This window comes from Leucoraja erinacea, chromosome 5, assembly GCF_028641065.1.
Source record: "Leucoraja erinacea ecotype New England chromosome 5, Leri_hhj_1, whole genome shotgun sequence".
Lineage (NCBI taxonomy): Eukaryota > Metazoa > Chordata > Chondrichthyes > Rajiformes > Rajidae > Leucoraja > Leucoraja erinaceus.
The window spans coordinates 39,323,574-39,348,538 of NC_073381.1; the positions used below are offsets into that span (position 1 = coordinate 39,323,574).

The 24,965-nt window shown below is 42.3% G+C and overlaps 1 protein-coding gene across 6 annotated transcripts in view; it reads left to right on the top strand.

Annotated features, from left to right (window-relative positions):
• LOC129697135 (pumilio homolog 2-like) overlaps positions 1–24,965 on the top strand; it is a 98,745-nt gene that overhangs the window by 56,309 nt on the left and 17,471 nt on the right. For all 6 annotated transcript variants that reach the window (XM_055635382.1, XM_055635386.1, XM_055635385.1 and 3 more), the window contains 6 exons: positions 2,294–2,436; positions 3,051–3,186; positions 8,641–8,784; positions 20,383–20,658; positions 22,995–23,231; positions 24,278–24,545. In XM_055635382.1, the coding sequence (XP_055491357.1) occupies positions 2,294–2,436; positions 3,051–3,186; positions 8,641–8,784; positions 20,383–20,658; positions 22,995–23,231; positions 24,278–24,545 (1,204 nt within the window). The remainder of the gene's footprint in view (positions 1–2,293; positions 2,437–3,050; positions 3,187–8,640; positions 8,785–20,382; positions 20,659–22,994; positions 23,232–24,277; positions 24,546–24,965) is intronic.

Sequence of the window (24,965 nt, forward strand, 5' to 3'; positions counted from 1 at the left end):
AAAGGCATTTCAAATCTGTCAATCAGTTCAGGATTTGAAAACACTTTTATTTTTCCCCATTATAGCTTGCCATGCCCCACACCATAATTTTCCATAACATATACTATTGCACTTTTTATTTTCTATATATTGTTTTTTTTGGGGCGTTCTTTGATAATTAAATGCCAAATGTGGCCTTCTACGTTACCTTTGATAGTGCTATAAACCTGTTTTCTCCAGCGAATCACATTCTGAGGTTGCTGATCAATCATTTCTCTCAAATAGCTATTTCTCTTGTTGATCTCATGAGGTGGGCTTCCAGTAAGCCTCTGAATGCTTGGACTGAACTTGTTTTCATTTGTAGTTAATGTAAAAATTCAAGGCTCTGTGATATTGTTTTGTTTTTACTACTAAATCTTATCGAGTCCACACCAGAGCTGAACACGCTTCTCGGCATCTGCATACAATGGTGTCTGTGTTGCGCTTCAAGAGTCAAGAGTCAATTTAATTGTCATTTGGACCCCTTGAGGTCCAAACGAAATGCCGTTTCTGCAGCCATACATTACAAACAAATAGACCCAAGACAGAACATAATTTACATTTTACATAAACATCCATCACATTGCTGTGATGGATGGCAAAAAAAAAACTTAACTCTCCCCCCCCACTCCCCCCCCCCCCCCCCCCCCCCCGATGTCAAAGCCCCCGGCTGGCGATGGCGATTGTCCCGCGGCCATTAAAGCCACGCCGAGTGGTGCAAGATCGCACACCGGGTTCTTGATGTTGGAGCCCCCGGCGTGCGCTCGCAAAGTCCCGGGGCCATTCCAAGCCGCGCGGGGCGGTGATGTCAAGCCCCGCTCCAGGAGCTCTTCGACCCCTCAACTCAGGTGGAAAAGTCGCCGTTGCAGGAGCCCTGAAAAGCGGTCTCCCTCCAGGGACCCGCGGGCTCCCGGTGCCGCCGTCCGCAGACCCGCAGCAGCGCTCCACCACCGCTCCACCCGCTCCAGACTCAGCCAGCTCCGCGACGGTGACGGTCAGTCGTCGGCACCAGGGTCCCCGGTCTTCTTCTGTTGGAGGCCGCTCCTCATTGCAGCCCCAACGACAACGGAGACCCGACAAGAAAAGGTCGGGTCTCCCGTGCAGGGAGAGATTTAAAAGTTGCCCCCACACACACACCCCAACATAAAATAACAAAAACTACATAGAAACATAGACAAAAAATAATAAAAACGCGGACGGGCTGCAGAGGCTTCTTGTGTGTGGTGGGGGAAAGATGGGAGGAAACAGGGCCGCGACGTGAACGCTCTTTCCTTGACCCCCCTAAATCTTTGTATTAATGGAATAACAGTCCCCTGATATAGCTGCTATTAAATAGCCAATGGTTTTGAACTCTCTTCAACTCTGTCGTGATTCGTGCTCATTTTACTTGTCTCCTTTCTAAGGTAAGAGCTATCGTTGCTACTTTGTCTTTCTTCATTATGAGGATCAGATGTCTCACACCAAACCAGTTTCCATTCTCTCTCTTTTCTAAATATCAAGTAGCCTAGAATAATTATTTCCAAAATCTTGGCTATCAAATAACCTTATCTCAGTAATGGTTTTTATAGCAAACCAATTTTTCACAATTTGTGCCATTGATTTATTGATTTTATAACAAATGCTGTGAATAATGAATGTGATCTTTTGAGTCCTCAGAGAGCAGACAGTTGATGTTTACCATAGTATGTGAAATTCAACACCTCCAGCAGCAGATGTATTCCTGATATACTTAATATTTGCCACTTTGGCTCAATCCTTGGCACGGGTTTTCTAATTTTCGATCTAGATATTCAACCACATTCATTCATGTTAAAATAATTTTTCTAAATCCTTTCCTCTTTCCCAATCCATTTCCATTCACCTGCAATATTTTTTCTCAATTTAGTTCCAATTATTAAAAAAGTTTGAAATGTTATGTGATTGCAGGGTGGAAAATGCTAGTAATTCAAAAGATCACATTACTGGCAGATTTGGAGTGCTCATCATTTCAGTAACTAATAACCTAATATAAATGGAAACGTTGCGCCAAAATAGGCAGTGCAGGATTGGTAATTACGTGATAGCAGCATACACACAGGAGAGGACGGTTGAATAAAGTTTCAGATGACCAGGGCATATTGAAACATGAGTTTAGAAGATAGATGTTTAAAGGGGCAATAACAGTAAAGAAAATGTTAGAGTAATTCCAATAGCATTTGTGAACAATTTATTCCAGTGGAAGCTGAAAAAAGACCAGTGAACATGGCTGACTCACCACTGCGTGTCTTTGTGCTAGGTCCTACAGTTGTCCCACCTCAGTATTATGGAGTTCCATGGGGTGTGTATCCAGCAAATCTGTTCCAACAGCAAGCAGCTGCAGCAGCTGCAAATAATTCTGCTAACCAGCAGGCTGCATCACAGGCACAGCAAGGACAACAAGTATGTGTTTCCAATTAATTTCAAGGTCTAGTACTCCCTTCTAATAAAATAATTACTTTAAATGCTGTAGTGTTGTACTGAATTCTTTATATTTTTCCAGACAAATTTAATTAGATACTGGATGACACGTTTTTGTTGATTTTGTCATGATGAACCCGCAAAAGAACCGGCCTTTCAGCCTAACCAATTGATCTTCAAGCACCACTCCACACAAATACCTATTTTTACTTTTACATTAGCATAGAGTCGTCGTCCCCCAACCAATCATTTCATTTTCCTCCCACCCACTCTCACTAGTCACATTTTATGGATGCCAATTCACAAATCAATCATCCCATCTTTGCCAAGGCCCTGGAAACCCACCCAGTCACAAGAAGAATATGCGGGCTCTGTAAGGACAACACTGAAAAGCTAGGATCAAATCTGGATCTCTGGAGATGTGTGGCACAAATTGTATTGTTTTTTTTTTAACCTCAACATTTTAAGACTAGTGACAGAGCATACCCAAGTAATTGACTTTTGGTGCTGAGAATCTATTTATTCATGAGTTTAGCTGGCTGATATGTATCATGAAAATAGTAAAATATTAATTAATTTTTCTACATTATTTGTAGGTTCTACGAGGTGGCAATCAGCGCCCACTAACTCCAAATCAGGGTCAGCAGGGTCAACAAGCTGACTCAATGGCAGCAGCTGCTGCAACCAATTCAGCTCTTGCCTTCAGTCAAGGCCTTGCTACAGGATTGCCAGGTATATGCATTTGTTGCATTGTTTTTGGAGAGGCAAGCTAGTTGAAACATTTGCATTTCTCTCTATCATGACTGACTGGAGTATTCCTGGAAGAGTGCAGTTTCCCTCAGTGAAGGAGACTAAGGGGTGATCTGATAGATTTACAGTGCCCTCCATAATGTTTGGGACAAATATCCATCATTTATTTATTTGCCTCTGTACTCCACAATTTGAGATTTGTAATAGAAAAAAATCATCTTTAATAAAGGCCATTTTTATACATTTTGCTTTCACCATGTAGAAATTGCAGCTGTGTTTATTCATAGTCCTCCCCCCCCCCCCCCCATTTCAGTGCATCGTAATGTTTGGGACACATTGCTTCACAGGTGTTTGTAATTGTTCAGGTTAATTGCCTCCTTAATGCAGGTATAAGAGAGCTCTCAGCACCTAGTCTTTCCTCCAATCTTTCCATCCCCTTTGGACACTTTTTTTGGCTATTTAGCAACATGAGGACCAAAGTTGTGCCAATGAAAGTCAAAACAGCCATTATGAGACTTCTTCTTCCTGCGAATGAAACATAAACCAAAGGAATAGTTAGATCTCAAGCCGGGTGTTGAGCAGCCAGGTTGTTGTCTCTGTGTCACTGAGCTCCATTTGGTGGGTGGTAGAGCGGGCACCCAGGGATGACATGGTTGGCTGTCTGTTGTTCTGCTCCGCATTCACAGGCTGGGCTCTGGCTGAGTCCCCATCTCCACACATTGGCATTGAAACGCCCAACTCCAGTACCAAGTCTGTTGAGCTCCACCCATGCTCCTCTGGTGAGGTCAGACCCTGGACAGCTTTTATCTGGTGAAGAGATGTAGCTGTGTAATGGAGATGAGGTTGCCTTCCACTCCTGTGACCACTTTGTGGCTATCCAGGGTGCTTTTGTCTCAGTTGGCTGGGTGGATGTTAGGAGTTGTTTTCCATGTGGAGCAAAGGGGTGACGGGACTTCAGTCGGGGTGGCCTCTGCTCTCTGCTGATAGCCTGATGGAGGAGGTGATCTGGGTCCATGACATGACAAGATATTGCCAGAGTTGCTGTTTGCCTTCGGACCCCTGCAGGCGGAATGCATGCAAGTATAGGGAGCTGGTCGACTGGAGTAGGTTGAAGGCACCCAGTGATGGTGCGCAAGGTGCTGTTCAGGCTCATGTCTACCAGGCCAGTATGTCTACTTCTCCTCCATACGGGTGTGCAGTACTCAACTGGGGCATACACAAGAGCTAAGGCAGAGGTGCGGAGAATTGATGGTCTGGCTCCCCAACTTTTACCTGCCAGGCGTCTGATGAGGCCGCTACATGCCATGACCTTGTCACGGAGATCAGCCAGGTGTTGACGAAATGTAAGCGACCTGTCCAGCTTTACGCCGTAAGTGGGTGTTTGTTGGAAGTCCAAGCGCCTGTTGTTAACAAAGCTAGCTCGGCTTAGTTTCCTGAGACTGAGAAACAAGAATAAAAATGTTAGGCTTACCAAAATCAACTGTTTGTAACATCATTAAGAAGAAAGAGAGCACTGGTGAACTTATGAATCGCAAAGGGACTGCTGACAGGCCAAGGAAGACCCCCACAACAGATGACAGAAGAATTCTCTCTATATTAAAGAAATATCCCCAAACACCTGTCCAACAAATTAGAAATACTCTTCAGGAGTTAGGTGTGGATTTATCAATGATCACTGTCCATAGAAGACTTCATGAACAGAAATACAGAGGCTATTCTGCAAGATGCAAACCACTGGTTAGCTGCAAAAATAGGATGGCCAGGTTACAGTTTACCAAGAAGTGTTTAAAAGATCAACCACAGTTCTGGAAAAAGATCTTGTGGACCGATGAGACGAATATTAACTTATATAAGAGTGATGGCAAGAGCAAAGTATGGAGGAGAGAAGGAATTGCTCAAGATCCAAAGCATGCCACATCATCTGTGAAACATGGTGGTGGGGGTGTTATGGCCTGAGCATGTATGGCTGCTGAAGAAATTGGCTCACTTATCTTCATTGATGATACAACTGCTGATGGTAGTAGCATAATGAATTCTGAAGTGTATAGACACATCCCCTATCTACTCAAGTTCAAACAAATGCCTCAAAACTCATTAGCCAGCAGTTCATTCTACAGCAAGACAATAATAATAATAATACATTTTATTTGTATAGCGCTTTTCAAGGACTCAAAGTCGCTTTACATGGTGAGTCAAGAACAAAACAAAATAGAGCAGTAAGACAGAGATGCAAAGGGGAGGGGGACATGGGACTAAGGGTATGCAGAGGTGAAGAGATGGGTCTTGAGGCGGGACTGGAAGATGGTGAGGGACTCAGAATTTTGGATCAATTGTGGGAGGGAGTTCCAGAGCCTGGGGGCTGCCCTGGAGAAGGCTCCAAAAGAGCAGAGGTTGGATTTCAGAATGGAGAGGAGACCGGCTGAAATGGATCTGAGGGACCGTGAGGGTTGGTAGGGGGAGAGGAGGTCGGTGAGATAAGGGGGGGCCAAGTGGTTGAGAGCTTTGTAGGTGAGGACCAGGATTTTGTAGATGATCCGGTGGGAAATGGGAAGCCAGTGAAGTTCTGTGAGGACTGGGGTGATGTGGTGCCAGGATTTGGTGTGGGTGATGAGTCGGGCGGCTGCATTCTGGACCAGTTGGAGTCGGTTGATGTTGCTGGAATTAATGCCAAAGAGAAGAGAGTTACGGTAGTCCAGTTGGGAGGAGATGAAGGCATGGATGAGTCTTTCAGCAGCGGGGGGTGTGAGAGAGGGTCTGATTTTGGCAATGTTGCAGAGGTGAAAAAATGATGTTTTGACAACATGGCGGATGTGAGGCTCGAGGGAGAGGGTTGAGTCAAAGATCACGCCAAGGTTGCGGGCCTGAGGAGATGGGGAGACAGTGGTGCCGTCAATAGTGAGAGTGGGGTTGTTAATTTTGGTAAGTGTTGATTTGGAGCCAATGAGGAGAAATTCTGTTTTGTTACTGTTTAATTTAAGGAAGTTGAGGTGCATCCAAGATTTGATGGCTGACAGGCAGGAGTTGATTTGGGAGATGGTGGTGGGGGGACTTGGTGCTGAGATAGATCTGGGTGTCATCAGCATAGCAATGGAAGTCCAGTTTGAAGTGACGGAGTATATGACCAAGGGGGAGGATGTAGATGATGAAGAGGAGGGGACCGAGAACGGAGCCTTGGGGAACGCCTTGAGTGACAGTGGCTGTAGCAGAGGTGTGGTTATGGAGAGAGATGAAGTGGGATCGGTTGCAAAGGTAGGAACGGAGCCAGCTGAGTGCAGAACCTTCAATGCCAAGGTCTTTAAGTCTGGTAAGCAGGATGTTATGGTTCACAGTATCGAAGGCCGCACTCAGGTCGAGGAGGATGAGGATGTTGAGGGAACCAGTGTCAGCAGAGGTGAGGAGGTCGTTGAGGACTTTGAGGAGAGCAGTTTCTGTCTTATGGAGGGGGCGAAATCCAGATTGGAGGGGTTCGAATAGGTAATACGCGAGGAGGTGGGAATGAAGTTGTGATGCGACGATACGCTCCAGGGTTTTTGAAAGAAAGGGGAGGTTTGAGATTGGGCAGTAGTTAATGAGAGAGGAGGCATCAAGACCAGGTTTTTTTAAGATTGTTGTGACAGCAGCAGTTTTGAAAGCAGAGGGGACAATTCCTTGGGACAATGAGAAGTTGAAGAGATTAATGAGGTAGGGGCAGAGAACGGGGAGGCAGGACTTCAGCAGGGGAGTGGGGAGAGGGTCGAGGGAGCAGGTAGTGGGGTTTGGAAGAGCTGATGAGTTTGGAGATTTCAGTAGGGGTGACCAGGTCAAACTGGGTGAGGAAGCAGTGTGAGAGGTAGCAATGATACCAAACATACTGCTAAAGCAACAAAGGGGTTTTTCAAAGCTAAAAAATTGTCAATTCTTGCGTGGCCAAGTCAATCACCCGATCTGAACCCAATTGAGTATGCCTTTTATATGCTGAAGAGAAAACTGATGGGGACTAGCCCCCAAAACAAGCATAATCTAAAGATGGCTGCAATACAGGCCTTGCAGAGCATCATCAGAGAAGACACCCAGCAACTGGTGATGTCCATGAATCACAGATTTCAAGCAGTCTTGCATGGAAAGGATATGCAAAAAAATAATATACATGACTACTTTCATTTACATGACATTGCTGTGTCCCAAACATTATGGTGCCCTCAAACGAGGGGGCCTATGTATAAACACAGCTGTAATTTCTACATGTATAAAAATGGACTTGATTAAAATCTGACAAAGTGCACTTTAACCGCATATGATTTTTTTTTCTATTATAAATCTCAAATTGTGGAGTACAGAGGCAAATAAATAAATGGTGGGTCTTTGCCCCAAACATTATGGAGCATACTGTATGTAAGATAATGAGAGCTATGGATAGCCAACATCTGTTTCCCATGCAACGGAGTGTCAAAAACAGTGTTTTAAGGAGTAAAGAAAGGGGATCTAAGGAGTAATGTTTTTACAGCATATTGTTCATATTTAGAACACACTGCCAGTCAAGGTGATTCGATAAGATAGCACATTTAAGAGGCATATAGATAAACAGTTAAATAGGACGACATAGAAGGATACTACCCTAATTGAATTAGTACAAATAGGCAAAAAAAATCAATGGATGAGATGGGATGTAGGACCTATTTCTTTATGGTATGTCGCTATGAATCGACAAGGCCTTTTTTTCTGTCCAATTGCTAGAAGGTATTAGCAAAAAAAAGACCCATGAGCATGACATGTAAACACAGATATGAAAGAGGACTATGTAGATGGGCTTGTCAATTTATGTAAATTTCAGTCCAATTTATCCCTGACGATCAAGGTGGCTTCCTGAACTCGTCCCATTTGCTTGCATTTGGCCGATCCAAATGCTTTTTAAATTTCCACATTGCATCTTTCCCTATCTCTTCCTCTGGCAGCTCATTGAACATACCTACCACCCTCTGTGGAAAAAGTTGCCCTTCAGCTTCCTATTAAATCTTTCTCCACTCACCTTAAACCTAGCCCTCTAGTCCGTGAATCCCCTACTCTGGGGGAAGAGACTGCATTATATTATTTTGTTTCCAGTTAGAAATTGTTTCTGTCTTTTTTTAATGAGAGGAACTGTTGCATGCATAGCAGTCATAGTCATACCACTGCTTCTTAATACTCTTCACATTTATTTTGCAAATTATCCTGCATCCGAACAACATAACATGCAATTTAAGTGCCCAAGAGTAATTTTATGGACAAGAGGAAATTAATTATTTAAGAATTCTTTAAACACTTAGAATTACCATTTGTACTAGATCTGAATAATGCAATTAAATGTTGCACCTAATTTAGAGCAGTGAGGATATTAGTTGAGAACTGTTGCTTTCTGAATTGTGGACAGGAAGTGTAGGCAGTTGATATTTTTCTATTTACCAAATTGTCTCTCTTTAGGTTATCAAGTTCTAGCCCCAGCTGCATACTATGATCAAACTGGCACATTGGTGGTGGGTCCTGGCGCAAGGACTGGATTAGGGACACCAGTTAGGCTGGTAGCATCGACGCCAGTTATCATCAGCTCTGCTGCAGCACAAGCTGGTAGGTTCTGATGTTAACATAAAGTGCTAATAATTCCCTGCTTTCAAGTGGATATGGATGGAATGTCTAACCTGATGCTTGTCTGCTTCTAGTCACCGCTAGTTACATCTCATCTCCACCCCTTTCCGCCTTGCGCAAGGGGTGGAGATGAGAAGATGTGACTAGCGGTTCCTTAGCTGTTAGATGTTCTTAGATGTTCCGCAGGCAATTCAACATCTGTCCTGATAGCACCCCCCTCAACTCTCCAGGGATCCTGACAGTCCTTTCAAGTTAGGCAGAGGTTCACTTGAACCTCCTCCAATCTCATCTACTGTATCTGTTGTTCAAGGTGCGGACTTTTGTACATTGGCGAGACCAAATGTAGACTGGGCGATCATATCGCTGAACACCTTCGTTCAATCTGCCTGGGCCTACCTGATCTTCCGGTTGCCAAACACTTTAATACCCCTTCCCATTCCCACACTGTCTTTTCTGTCTTGGGCCTCCTCCATTGTCAGAGTGAGGCCAACCGCAGATTGGAGGAACAGTACTTCATATTTTGCTTCGGCAACTTATAACCCAGCGGTATGAATATTGATTTCTCTAACTTCAAATAACCCTTTGCATCCCCTCTTACTCATCTTCCACCCAAATCGTTGTACTGGCTTCAAAGTCATCATGTATGACCTCATGGTCTAACTCATTCTCACCTATCCCACAGCTAACAATGGCCTGTTTCCTTTATCATTTCTTTTTTGCATATATTTCATTCATGTGCTCTATATCTCTCTATAATCACTGTCTATATCTCTCATTTCCCATTCCCCTGACTCATTCTGCAAAGGGTCTTAACCCGAAACGTCACCTATTTTCTCCAGAGTTGCTGTTTGACCCGCTGAATTACTCCAGCTTTGTGTGTCTAATCATACCCTGTGTTTATGAGCATGTTATGTTAATTTACCTAGATTTTGGCACTGGCCATTGTAATGTCTTCTAGCTCAATGGTTTGTCCATGGAATTATTGCCATGTCTTTTTTAATATTTTATATATACTGTGTTCACTTGCAATTTGCAGTATTTATGGTTGCCTGTAATAGAAATAAGCCAGATCAAACATTCATGTTATTTTGTTATTACTTGTTGAATGCTTTGGCACGTAGTCTTAGTTTTGAACACCGATTATTGTCAGTCTCTCTTGTTTGTGAAAGCAAGAGAAGTTAATTATTTTATGAAATTCAGTTAATTTAAAAACCTATATTTCTGGGTAACAGACAGCTTTCCCTATATTTAAGTCAGTGAAAATGTTGTGGTTAACATTTTCTTTCTTGAAGTGCTCATGGCTTAAGCACTTGTAAATATGTCTGGTCACCAGGGGCAATTTACAAACATGTTTCCAGGCCCTGAAAATCTTAACTTTGTGGGAAAAAATGGGATGTATGGGTTGGTTTATTTGAAAAAGAAGAGGCTGACTTTTGAGGGTCCAAAAGACAGTAGATAGGAGCAACTTGTCATCTTTAACAAAGAGGTTGGATACAAAAGGGGCAGAGGTTTAAAGTGATTGATTTATGGGAGATAAGAGGTCGTACTCTATGTTTGACAGGACGGTGGAGGCAGAAACCCTTGTCACATTTAAACAGTATTTGGATGTTTCCATGAAGAACCCTGACCAAGACTATAGACCTTATGCTGGATTTAGGTGGATAGCTTTATCCAGCTCATGCAAGCAATTCCCGTGTTGTAAATTTTCTCAGAAGGAATTGTCATTATTTCTCCTTCAAAGCAGCAATGAGATTCTGATGGAATGATGCCACAGATAAGCAGGATAAATGCTTTGAATACAAGATGTTAGGAACGGTTTCTTATGCTTCAACCACAGATTATGTTTCAATACATGGATTTCATGTTTTTTTCTTGTAGTTAACCATTTCTTGAAATTGTATTGAAACCATTTGTGTGCTAGAATTATGGCTAATATATCTTTCCAAGTTTTTAATTTTCCATAGTCTTTCAGTTTTGAATGTGGCTCAAAATAATAAACATGCCTTTATTATATTGGGTTGCCTTTGAAATGTAACTTCCTAACTGCCCTTTGATATTCCCAATCAACAGTTCTTAGCCTTTTTCTTTGAAATCCATAGATGCATTGTGCAATGTACCCTATCCCTGATAGCTTTCAAACTTAAATATAATTCTAACAGTTCACTCACTCTTTTAGTATGAATTGTGTATAATGTGAAAAACAAAGTTACTCTAAAAACATATAAAGGGAATTGGGAGAAGGCCATATGGCCCTCGAGCCTTCAGGAAGATCATGGATTATTTGATTGTGGCCTATAAGCGAGTTCGGTATTCCGCCGGCACATGCCCAGCTCCATGGGGTCTGGTCGCGGGTGCCGCCAAGCCGCTGCTGGGACTTCCCTGTTCTCCCCCGGGTGTCCCGTCCATGGCCGGGAAGTGTCGGGCCGGGCTTGGCCGCCTGCACAGGGGGGGCGCGGCACCGGCTACAGCCAGACTTCCGGTGAAGGAGCTAATAGTCAAATCAAAAATGGTCATTCTTCTACAAAAGCATGGTCTAGCAGAACAAAAGAATGGCTCGATGCAAAGTCTGTGTGACTTTTTGTAAATTATATGGAACACAATATGGAGGACAGGTTGTCTTTTCAATAAAGAAATTAAGATGGAATCCTGCAGTAATAACGTGCTTCTTTCAAAGCCATAAAGAAGCCAAGATTGAAAAAAATAGCTGACGCTCCAGAGATAAGTAATAACTTGTTATTGGATGAGCTTGATTTGAGTGGAGCCTGACTGAGCAATGTTTGTGCTCATTGTAGATCTTTGCCACTCCCGTCTGACGAATCAATTAAAGATTGCCAATTTTGTTGTTATCTACTTTTTAAGAAACAAACTGAAATTTGGTTGTAGTCGGCAGAGATAGGCGTTGGATGGATTATGCTCGTAAAAAAGGGATTGAATTGTGGAATGAAGACAGAACTTTTAAAAGAATGGAAAGTATTTCAGATGGAATGCCAGTGGGCAGAGGAATAGGAGATAATGGCTAAGGCAGAGAAAGAAAGTGCTGATAAGAGTTCAGCGAACAAAGCCGGTACTGGTAAGTCCTCTCGAGGTCCTCTCGAGACCCTATGTCTGGCAATGGTGACCCTGTGTATAGAATAATGCAATTAAATATTGCAATCACAATCTGGATCACTGTCCAATCGCAGCTCAGACCACTCCCATTTTGAACATTAGCCCGCCCACCATTACGTTAAACTACTTCCTTTTTTCATTTTAAATTAGCAACTCCAACAGAAGACAACTTTTGCAAAGCGTACCAATCCCCGTTCACAAAGTCCCAGTGGAATTTCCTAGCTTGCTAATTATGCATCAATTCTGCAAATTGATCCCCACAGAAACAAAGACTGTTTTAAACAAAACGGCTTTTGTCAGACAAGAGGGGGATGTAAAGTTAATATAGAGAGACGTCTCTAATGTTTTGCGTGATTTTATTTTGGAAGCGTGAGGGGCTGCGAAACTTTGGCTAACTCCTCTTGGATACCCGATGTATATTTTGCCTGTTTTTGTACTAGTTTTGTACTAGTTTTCTTTCAATGTTCGAAGGGTGGTATTTGTTACAAATCCAAAAGCTCTCTAAAAAGTACTCTAAAATGTTCTTTCAAGTTATCACTCATCCAAGTTCTGGCTCTTATCTAATTAGACGGATCTCCATGTTCTTTTGAGTTGTCACTAATCCAAGTTCTGTTTCGTGTCTAACTAGAGAGTTCACTGTTTTTTTTCGTGACTATGTTGCCAAGAAACTGGCAGCTACTACTGTGTTCGGGATTTTGCTGTGTATGTTTCATTTCTCTCAAAGCCATCGGGATACTTGTCATTCAGTCCCAGGCTATATTTATATATTCTTATTTTGATGAAATGGTCCGTGTCAGATGAAATAGGATATCATTGCATGAGCTTGCAATTATGAAAATTAATTGTTTAGTCTTTGTTTTCTCTTAACTTTAAGTATACTTTCTTCCTATTTCTTATCTTTTGAATTGAGTGCAAATAGAGACCTGAATTCCATGATGGCCACGTAGCATTCAGGTAGATGTGTCAGATGAGATTGGAGATGCCTTTATCTTAGAACAAAATCTGTTAATTTGACATTGTAAATTTGGGGAGATAGATTGGAACAATTGGGATTTTTTTTAAAATAATGATCTATTTTCAAAGAGTCTGCCTTATAGGTAGTTAAAGAGTGATCTCACATCCCCCACCACCCGTAGAATTCTGGATTAGTGGAGGGAATGAATAGGACACTAAAGAGTGTGGAAGTTAGTTATAACCACAGCAATGAATTAATTACATACGCACAGCAATTAAGCACAACCTTGTCAGTCTTGCATTCACAGGGGGTGAATATGCAGAAGCCACTGCCAGTTGAACACAGACACAGACCATACTACTGGGATCGGACAAAATTGGGACTCTGTTGGAGTGGACTATACCAGGTGCTACTACGACATCAACCGCCGTGAAGTTTGAAGATTACCCCCGTTGGAGACATCTGATACGATTGACTGTAAATAGAGGAGAACCAAGTAAGGACAATGGGGCTATTGACCCTACTTTTCATCCTGAGGTTGGCCCAGATGGGCTGGACTTGGGGAAACAACCCAGCACCAAGACGTCCTGAATAAGGCTGACGACTGTCCTTGCGTTTATAACACTGACCAAGATGGATCCAATACCACAGGTTCTTGAAATAACAAAAAGAAGGTGGCAGCTTATCCCAGAGCTACATTCCGAGCTGAAACAGATGAGAAATGTGCTCACCAATGCCCGTTCTTTAAATGACCATCTCGCTTCCATCACACAGCAGCTGAAGGAGAGCAATCGGGTTGTGGGGTTGAAAAGCCTTGATTTTGGAGTGCAACTCACAGAACTGGATTGAGTTAAATCCCAGCCGGGATCAAAGTGAGCAGCTGAGTTGGGACGGTTCAGACAGCCAGTTGGCATTGATGGAGAAGGAAAAAGAATGCTGGTTTCATCATATGCTGATGGACAACGTGGGAGAAAGAAACAACTCGTTTGTGAAAAGAAACTACATTTGTGATGAATGTGGACAGACTTTCAAACAACGGAAACAACTGTCAGTTCAACAATGAGCCATACTGGAGCAAAACCTTTACATCGTGAAGTTTGTGGTTTCCGGTGCAGGCAAAGAGCATCCTTGAAATACCATATGACCAAGCACAAGGCAGAAGCCGAACTTTAATTTGGTTGTGACCAATGTGAGAAGCGGTTTGAGAAGGCTCACAATTTGAATGTTCATATGTCCCTTGACCCAGAATACAGATTAAAACAAACCTATTGAAATTGAATCAAATCAGCTAAGTATAGAAGCATTAATTAAGCAGGAACCTAGTTAACAGTTATTAAACAGCTAAATGATCAGTCTAAAGAATCTTGCACCCATTTTCAATGTCAGTAAAACACAACAAATTAACATGAATAAATGCAATCCAGTCAGGTTCACCTAAATGGGTAGAGCAAGGGAAAGGTTAGTATGGAGAATATAGTTCTGAGCATTATAACACACCAGTTCCAGAGACAAAGTCCAATGTCTGCAATGGGGCAGAATCCTAGCAATTGGAAGGACTGTTCAGAACTGATAACAGAGGGCAAAAAGCTAGTTGGTGTTGTGGTGAGGCAGGATTCCACTTTGCCACAGTTACATCCTGGACACGTTCGGCACGGACTGGAAGGGTCGAGATGGCCTGTTTCCGTGCTGTAATTGTTATATGGTTATATGGGCATGCATTCAAGTCGCAGCGTTGTTTTGAATGAGGTGACAGTGCCCATCCAGTAGAAATAAGGACTCAATGGAGGAAGTTCTGGGTGGTTCAATAACCCTTTTGTCTCGGAATGGAACAGTGGCTGAAAATGGTGAGGGTGATAATGTTGCGAAGCATCAACTTGTCCCAATGTTAGCATACTTTCACACTTGTACATATAGTGGAAGCACTTCGCGGTCAATGGATGTGGACAACTCGGAATCCTCATTGAAGAAGGATATGTTCTTGTGCTCAGATCCTGAATATATAGAGGGTTCTTGGGAAAAAGTTCAGGTACAAGATGAAACTCAACCATTTGATGTGAAAAGAAAAACAGTTAACTGCAATGAAGCATCTTGTTCTATAAGAAATGATGTTGTGGATGGATTGGAGTCCAGTGATCTTTCTGAAAGGTATTTATCAAGTGAAGATGACAGAGAAACAAAAGTTTAGAATGGTTATTCAGATGAGTCTTTTGAACCATATTGGAAGAAGAAGTGTAAGTTACCAGTTAAGAAGTGCAGTATTAAGGATGTGAAGAAACAATCTGAACAAAAACATGGCCATAAACCAAACTTGGAAAGGGAAGATTTCCTCACCATGTATCGATGTCAGTATAAGGGTTGCTGTGCTGTTTACAAAGGAGTTGACTGACTTAAACATATAAAAGAGCAGCATGAAGAGGTGTGTGAAAGACTTTGCCCCCACCCAGGAGGGGTAACAAGGTGTTTCTGATTGATCGCTGCCTCCAATGACATGTAAAGCTGATCCATACAGAAGAAAGAACATCTTTACAGATCAGGAGGTAGTGCAAAGCCTTTGGTCACAACTTCAGAAAGACAAACCACATTTGATCAACAATTTTGAAGCATTTTGAGCTCTACCGTATGACCAAGGGTCTAGACGGGGAGAAGCTGAACATTTTAAAACAGATCATCTTGAAAGAGACTATGCATAACCCTATCCAGGAAGACAATGACTCAGACCTGGTGGGTAATCAGTGTGATGAGGATGGCAGTGATGGCGTTTCTGATGAGAAGTCAATTGCCGTTTTGTTCCCAACCCTGACCAGATGTCAATGGTGACAGCAAAGGAGGTGCCAACAAGGACGACTTTGACAACAACATCCCAGATATCCATGACGTATGCCCAGAGAACAGCCCCATCAGTGAGACTGACCTGAGGAAGTTCCAAAGGGTACGATGCAGATCGTTCCTAACTGGGTAGTGCGCAACAAGGGCAGGGAGTTACTTCAGACCGCCAACTCTGACCCTGGCCTTACTGTCGGATTTGAGGAGTTCAACGTCATAAACTTCAGTGGCACCTTCTATGTCAACACAGATCATAATTATGTTGGCTTTGTCTGTGGCATCCAGTCCAGCAGCTGCTACTACGTGGTGATGTGAAAGTAGGCCAACCAAACCTACTGGGAAGAGAACCCACGGATACGCTAGCGTCTAGATCAAGGTGATAAACCCCACCACAGGATGAGAGGGGGGGAGCACCTCACCTGTGCAACGATCTACGAAGAGACTGGCAACACCCTCGGACAGGTGAGAACTTTATGGCACAACCAGAATATCGGCTGAAAGGATTACACTGCCTACAGGTCGCACCTGATCCATTGACCCTACTTCATCAGGATGGTTGTCAATGAAGAGAGTGAGAAATGGTTGCCATACCATTGGTTTGATGGACTTTGGGGTACTATTCAACTGGTAGCCATAACTTTGGTTTGGTGGACGTTGGGGTACTGTGATACATTATGGCTATATCATTCTGCTAATCATTGTTCTAATACTTGCGACCATTGTGTGTACCTACCGAGGACTGTGAATGTTATCATGTTTGATAAAAATGAGGGAATGAAAGAGCTAATAGTCAAATCTAATTGTCAGATCTAAAATGGGGTCATTTTTCTACAAAAGCATGGTCTAGCAGAACAAAAGAATGGCTCGGTGCCATGACTGAATGACTAAATTATATGGAACGCAATATGGAGGACAGGTTGTCTTTTCAATAAAGAAATTAAGATGGAATCCTGCAGTAATAACATGTGCTTCTTTCAAGGCCATAAAGAAGCCAAGATTGAAAAAATAGCTGACGTTCCAGAGATGAGTAATAAATTGTTATTGGATGAGCTTGATTTGAACCCAGCTTTCCTATATTGTGAAAGGCTATAAAAACCTTCAGTCATGCCATATTCAGACTTGGTAGGAGTGCTTTACTGATAAGAAAAATTATAATTGTGCTATCATTCCTTTGTTCTGTGAGTGGAGCCCGAGAAGCGCTGAGCAACGTTTGTGCTCATTGTAGATCTTTGCCACTCCCGTCTGACGAATCAATTAAAGATTGCCATGGATTACCTTTAACAATTTTGTTGCTATCTGCTTTTTAAGAAACAAACTTTGACACCGGGGGAGGGGGGCGTCCCCCGGTGGGCCGGGGACCGCAGGCCACGCCTCTCTCCCTGTCCAATGGCTCCTTGATGGAGGATGTTGTGACTCGGCAGGAGAGGTTTGGTAGCGGCGGGGGCCGAGCGCTGGCCACTGGCGCGGACGCACACGGGGCGCTACGACGGGCCAGGTAACATCTCCGGAGAAGGATCTCGACCCAAAACGTCACCCATTCCTTTTCTCCGGGGATGCTGCCCGTCCAGCCGAGCCGCCGCAGCTTGGAGTCATTCAAGTATAAAATGAGAACTGAAGCCCACTTTTAGAGGTAGGCCATAAATTCCTTTGATGCTTCTGTAGCCTAAAATGGATGAACTAAACTCCATTGTTTTCCACCTTCACTTGTATTTAAGCCTGCTTAGTTTCCATAAACAAGTTTTAAGAAGGGCATGTTTCCATTGAATATTTGGTTGCATGTCATTGTATATATTAAGGTAACGAGATTCAGGTTTGTCATAGATTTTGTTTTTGTGCAAGGGATCGGCATATCCAAAAATCAATCTGGGACTTTTACTTTTATTGAAATTTGATAAAGTAATCTATTCTACTTGAATTTCTGAGGGAGTTTGCTTCATGACCTGAACCATAAACAATTGTGTTTTGCACATTTCTTGTATTTCCCAGAAGAAATTAAGATGAGATGAAATGTGGCTTGGGGCATTTTGTCAAATTGTTTTATTTCACAATAAAGAGAATTTTCAAAAAATCATCCTTGGGTTAGAACATGAAAGATAATGACTCATGCTATCCCTTCCACTGTGTCCCTTTGTGCAACAATCTAATTGTTCTGTATTCTTGAGCTGTAGCTGAGGGAAGGCAGGCTGATCACTTTAGCCACATTTGTTTGCCTATATCCATTGTTCGCATTGTTCCACCTTGTCTGTTGACATTGTACAAACTTTCATCATAGTTTGAAAGATGTTTAATACACAGGCAAACAACTTAATTTTAACATATCTTTAGTCAGATGTAATTTGTAAAAGAAAAATTAAAAACGCTATTTTTAAAAGACTAGTGTTAACATTAACTTTTCTGCCTAGCTATCTCTGTGTTGAAAGAGGTGGGGGGGGGTGGGAAATTACCAATATTGTTTGACCAAGATATGGACAAAGGATTGGTGGTGTTTAGTTTGCTCTGCACAATTCACTTTTGGGTGTGGTGCAAGTTCTTCTTTTGTCTGGATTTTATCAAGGCTGATTTAATGTACCTCACTGATCTAAATTAAGTGGCACAACCATACTATTTAAAAAATATGTTGTTTCAATTTCTTATAGTTCAAAACCTATTTCCCAATATATTTGTTTTGCTTTTCGAACCTGTCCAAATTATCAAAGACTATTCATAGTGCGGAAAACTTTAGGACACTTTGCTGTTGCCTCGAGATAATTTTGTGGTCATACTTGGTTAGCCTTGTTGCTAACCAAGTATGACCACAATATCAATTCGCATTGCTTCCAAATGAAGGAAAATTGCTGATCTATCCCTTCATTTTCCACAGAAACTATCCTCGCCGAAATGCCCACATTGGAAGAGTGTTTTGCAGAATTTTAATCACCTTCCAACCTTTAACTACTTTTGGGAGAGATTGCCAAATAAATTTCCTAGGCTCATTTTTGATTTTTAATTTAACTGTAAATTCGGTGAAAGTTAGTTTACTGTGGAAGTGTATAATTCCTCACATGGCAGTACAGGTGCACAACCTTTTATCCGAAAGCCTTGGGACCAGACACTTGTCGGATTTCGGACATTTTCGGATTTTCGAATGGAAGATTTTTAGCGTAGATTAGGTAGGTAGCGCGGGCGGCTTGAAAAGTCTGGAGCGGCTGGCTGCCTCCTCCCCGGAGACCGGGGAATCATTGCATAAATGTTAGTCAGTTAGTTTGGAGGGATTTTATGGGGTGGTGGTGGGGTGTGAAGGGGGAAACTTTAATTCTTAGTCCCCTACCTGGTCGGCGACTCCCAACATCGCGGAGCTGGGGGCTCCGTCCGGCCGCGGGTGGCGCCGGTTGGAGCTCCGACCCCGGCAACTCTACCCCTGGCTGCGAGGCGCTCCAAATCCAGCACCGCCCGCGGCTGGACGCCCGCCGTCCCAGCTCCGCGAATGTTGGGAGTCGGCGGCCACAGCGCTCCGGAGCTTACCGCACGGCGACCCGATAAGGCATTGCCCGCTCCCCGCTGGTATCCCAGCGCTGCGACGCCGCCGACTCCCAACATTCGTGGAGCTGGGGCTGCGGGCGGGCGGCGGTGGATTTGGAGCGCCTCGCAGCCAGGGGTAGAGTTGCCGGGGTCGGAGCTACAACCGGCGCCGCCCGCAGCCCCAGCTGGGAGTTGGTGGCCACAGCGCTGCGGAGCTTACTGCACGGCGACCCGGTAAGGCATTGACCGCTCCCCGCCTCTCCGACCAGGTAGGGGACTAAGAATTAAAGTTTACCCCTTTAACCCCCCTCCCTTTCACATAAAAGCCCTCCAAACTAACTGACTAACATTTAAGCAATGATTTACAGATGTTTAAGTGTCTCCCCGGTCTCCGGGGAGGAGGCAGCCACGACAGTAGTACAGACCTGGGTTGACCGTGGGTCGTTTCGGTCAAGTTTGGCGCCAAACGCGAGCTTTGGTGTGCAGACGACATCCTGGGAAAAATGGCCGGTTTTCGGAGTTTTTCGGTTTCCGGAACACCGGATAAAAGGTTGTGCACCTGTACTACGTTTTTTGACCAGACTGATTCCTGGGATGTCAGGACTTTCACATGAAAAAAGACTGGATAGACTCGGTTTGTACTCGCTAGAATTTAGAAGATTGAGGGGGGATCTTATAGAAACTTACAAAATTCTTAAGGGGTTGGACAGGCTAGACAGGAAGATTGTTCCCGATGTTGGGGAAGTCCAGAACAAGGGGTCACAATTTAAGGATAAGGGGGAAATCTTTTAGGACCGAGATGAGGAAAACATTTTTCACACAGAGAATGGTGAATCTCTGGAATTCTCTGCCACAGAAGGTAGTTGAGGCCAGTTCATTGGCTATATTTAAGAGGGTTAGATGTGGCACTTGTGGCTAAAGGGATCAGGGGGTATGGAGAGAAGGCAGGTACAGGATACTGAGTTGGATGATCAGCCATGATCATATTGAATGGCGGTGCAGGCTCGAAGGGCCGAATGGCCTACTCCACCTATTTTCTATGTTTCTGGTGATGTAATTTGGTATTTTAAATAATTGCCTGATATCTGCTATTACAATGGAACCGTTTTAATTTGTGTGATATTTCATTGTTTTCACAATTTTAACAAATTATTTGGCTTGGTATTAATTTTTTTAATGCAATGTTCTTAAAACAGCTGTGGCAGCTTCAGCTAATGGAACAGCAAACAGCCTAGCAGCAAATGGCCTCTTCCGTCCAATTGGAAACCAACCACAGCAACAACAGCAACAGCAAAGTAACAACTTGCAGTCAAACTCATTTTATGGCAGTAGCTCCCTTTCAAATAGTTCTCAGAGCAGTTCATTGTTCTCTCATGGGCCAGGCCAACCAAACAACACTTCGCTTGGTTTTGGGAGCAGCAACTCGCTGGGTGCTGCAATTGGCTCAGCACTTGGAGGATTTGGATCAGCAGGTACCTAAGTAATCAGTATGTTTGCATTTACATAGAGTGAAGAATACTATGTTCCAGTAGTTACATCAGCCAGACACAGCTAAACAAAACCTTTTTTCTTTAATTGGCATCTATTCAGTGTGCTGGAAAATGGTGCTTAAAAAAATTGAGCGTTGTAATAATTGAACAATTTTCAGTTTAATTTAAAGTGAAAATGTATTTGTAATAGAAACCATGCAAATTTCAATTTAATGTAATCTTATTTCCGTGTGCACCTGCAGAGGGAAAGTCTACATATAGTAAACTCTCGGCCATCCTGCATCCATGAGTAATGAAGGATGCCAGTTGCATAAAATTGCTAAAACAAAAACATTTCTGCGCACCTCACATTAATATTCTTTGCTTGGACCTTTAAATAAATTGCATCTCCTCCCCCTTTTAAATATGAATGATGCACGCTACAATTCTATATTTTAAGGCTAAACATTCGGTGTAAAATGCAACAAAAATAAATCAAAATGAATGAAGGCTCCCTATCACACAAAATGCCAAATCTTCCCAGTATGGCGATTTCTACTCTGCCCACACTTGCAGTGCCATTATGTATAAACATAAACATAATCAACTAAAAATATCATTTCACATTTGCTTTAAATCTGTAGACATTTTTGCTGGTTGCATGAGAATTTGGGTGCATAAATACGGGCCATATGAGAGTTTATGGTATCCGGGAAAAATGCTAAGCTGCGCGTAAATTTTGACATGGCTTTTCTTTGATTAAAGAAACTATTTTAGCTGTGCCTTTTTTAATAAGAATTCGGGTCTTTGAGGCTTGCTAATTTAAAGTTAAGAATTAAACATCATGTGTTTTTCAATACCACCTTGTACGAAAATGATGGAGGAACACAATGTGCCTTGTTGAAGGTTGTCTTAAATCAAGAAACTTAACCAGGTTTACAGGCATCTTATATATTCTGCACCCTTAAATTATACCAGATTCAGATGTTTTTGTTTTAGTTTTAGTTATTTTAGTTTTAGTTTTAGAGATACAGTGTGGAAACAGGCCCTCCGGCCCACTGGGTCCGCACCGACCAGCGATCCCCGCACATTAACACTATCCTACATCCACTAGGGACAGTTTTTAATTTTACCAAGCCAATTAACCTACAAACCTGTACGTCTTTGAAATGTGGGAGGAAACCCAAGATCTCGGAGAAAACCCACACAGGTCATGGGGTGAACGTACAAACTCCGTACAGACAGCACCCGCAATCGGGATCGAATCCGGGTCCCCGGCACTGCATTCGCTGTAAGGCAGCAACTCTACCGCTGAGCCACCGTGACTTGTGGCATTCGTGCAAGCCAAAAATACTTTCTTTCCTCCTTTCCTTCCAGACCATCCACACTTGTTTCTCAACATATTTTTTGACCACTTTGCTTTTCAGAAGTTGATCTATTTAATTGACTATCAATTCACTTATCAGTTCTGAAGAAGGGTCCCGACCCGAAGCATCATCTATCCATTATTCTCCATGGTTGCTGCCTGACCCGCCTAGTCACTGAGTACTGTATTTTTTATTGTAAGCCTACATCTGTAGTTCCTTGAAATTCTGTGCCATATCTGACCTGATGTGAAATCCAAGAAGTAAGCCAACCCCCATGCTCCATTCTTTTGAGAAATTGACGGTGTATGTCTGTAAATTCCAGGCCTCTATTTAGATGACTAAAAAGAGGTGACTTATTTTGGAACGTGCAGTTTTAGCCAGCAAGATCTGACCTAACAAATGTTTAGTTGTCCTAAAGATTCATATGCTTCTAAATTATATTTTCATTACTGAAACTTGGCCGGTTACAATGTATTTTGTGTTTTTTTGCCCAAGTAATTAAGTAACAATGTGGTACTTGTTAAAAGCATATTGAAAATGCAGCTATTAGTTGCACTTTATTTATCTATATTTTAAATCTATCAGATTATTTTTACATGATTTCCATTTGTATCAATGCAATTTTCTACTTTCAGAAGCGTGTTCAGAAAAGTCAATATTTTTCTGTAAATTTTCCCTCGTGTAGTTGTCCTTAAACTCATGTTTCTTCCTTTAAAGTATAACCTTTTTTAAAAAAAATGAACACAAAGTATACCCTGTCTTGTTCTTGAAAATAGTTCTGTTATTTTCTGTGGTCATCGGTAAATATAATTGAAATGGCATGAAAATTGCCAAGACAAAGTTAGTAATTCAGTTGTTAATCATCTCAGTTATCCTTTGTTGGTTTATAATTTTTACAGCTCAATAGTCAATGATAACTAAAATATTGACATGCTTTTATTGATCTTGCATCCAAAACACTGAATTTTACAGTTGGCGGTTCTGGAAGCAACAGTGTATCCAGAAGAGATTCATTGTCTACTGGCTCTGATCTATACAAACGACCCAACAGCAATCTGCCTCCCATAGGACAGCAATTCTACAGCAGCTTGGGATTCTCCTCCTCGCCTGGTCCAATTGGCATGCCCCTTCCCAGCCAGAATCCCGGTCATTCTTTAACACCACCTCCATCCCTTTCCTCACAGGGATCGTCATCTACTCTGCACCTTGGTATGTTTTTTTAAATTCCATAATGTATAATGATTTGGTTTAGTGTGCAATTTTCTGTATTTCTGTTAACTCTTCAGTCTTACACAGACCATTGCTTACTCTACAAACTAGGCGAGCTTATGGGCCTGTCCCACTTAGGCGACTGCCAGGGACTAATTTTAATGGAATTCACCTGGCAACAACATACGACAACACCTACGTCAACCTACGACAACAAAAATTGTCGCCACTGTCGCAGAAAATGTTTCAACATGTTGAAAATTTTGCAGCAGTCGCCTGTAGTTGCCCAAAAAAATCACCCAAGTGGGACAGTCCCATTAGTCTTAATAATTCTGTTTTTGCAAATTAATTTTGTGCCTTATCATTTAATGCAGTAATCCTTCAGACACCTGATATGCCAAAGGTGTTATTGGCTTTTGCTTATAATAAAAAGAATGACCATCTGTGATTATCAAAAGTGACATTTTTTTTGCTGTTTATCTCTGGCCCCTTAACTACACTAATGAAATGTGCAGAAGTGTGGAGACTATATCTTCTTAAAAAGAAAGCTCTATTTCCTTTGTTATGGTAAGATAATCACTGATACAAAATCTTGCCTGATATGCACATCTGCACTGCAGCTGTCGGGACTGATGTGTTTATCATTGAATGCTTTTGTACTTCTGATAGGGTTTCATTCATTGAAAAATACAGCTGATTTCTGGGATGTTGTTTAGTTAAAGTTCATTTTATTGCATTGCTAGTGCTCCATTTTGATTGTTCCTGTTAGATTTCACTAACTTCAAGAATATCTTGAATAATGAATTATAAAGAATAAATCTTAAATCGAGTAAATTCATGAATGTTGTTTTTGTGTGTGGAAGGGGAGGGAAAGAGTTTATATCAGTTCTTTGGTAGTATACAACATTTTTGAAATAGAAGAAAGTGGTAATTTAAGATTTAAGTGGTAATTTAGATTCCATTACTGTAAAACTTGGATTTTCATGCCAATCAGTCATATTGAAAATGGTCAGACTTGTAAGTTGCTTCATATATTTTCACTGCAGGCGGACTGACAAATGGCAGTGGTCGGTTCATTTCTGCAGCACCTGGTGCCGAAGCTAAAAGTCGTAGTGGAACTGGTTCAACAAGTCTGTTCAGCTCTAGCAGTCAGCTGTTCCCTCCCTCACGTCTTCGATACAGCAGATCTGATATCATGCCTTCGGGTCGTAGTAGGCTGTTGGAGGACTTCCGAAATAACCGTTTCCCTAATCTTCAACTACGTGATCTGGTCGGTCACATAGTTGAATTCTCCCAGGACCAACATGGGTCTAGGTAAAATCTGCAGACTATTCTTTTGATTTTTTTAAGTGGACATATGTTTTCAAGTTTAATAATATTGATTTCATGGTATTGATTAACAATGTGGAACAATATTTATTTGTACAAATTTAGTACAGTCACTGAATGTAAACATGCAGGTACAGCAGACATTGAAGAAAGCCAATGGCACGGCACGTTGGCCTTCATTGCGAGAGGATTTGAGTTTAGGAGCAAGGAATGCAGTTGTACAGGCCCTGGCGAGACCGCACCTGAAGTATTGTGTTCAATTTTGGTCTCCTAATTTGAGGAAGGACATTATTGCTATTGAGGGAGTGCCGCGTAGGTTCACCAGGTTAATTCCCGGGTTGGCGGGACTGACGTACGATGAAAGAATGGGTCTACTGGGCCTGTATTCGCAGGAATTTAGTAGGA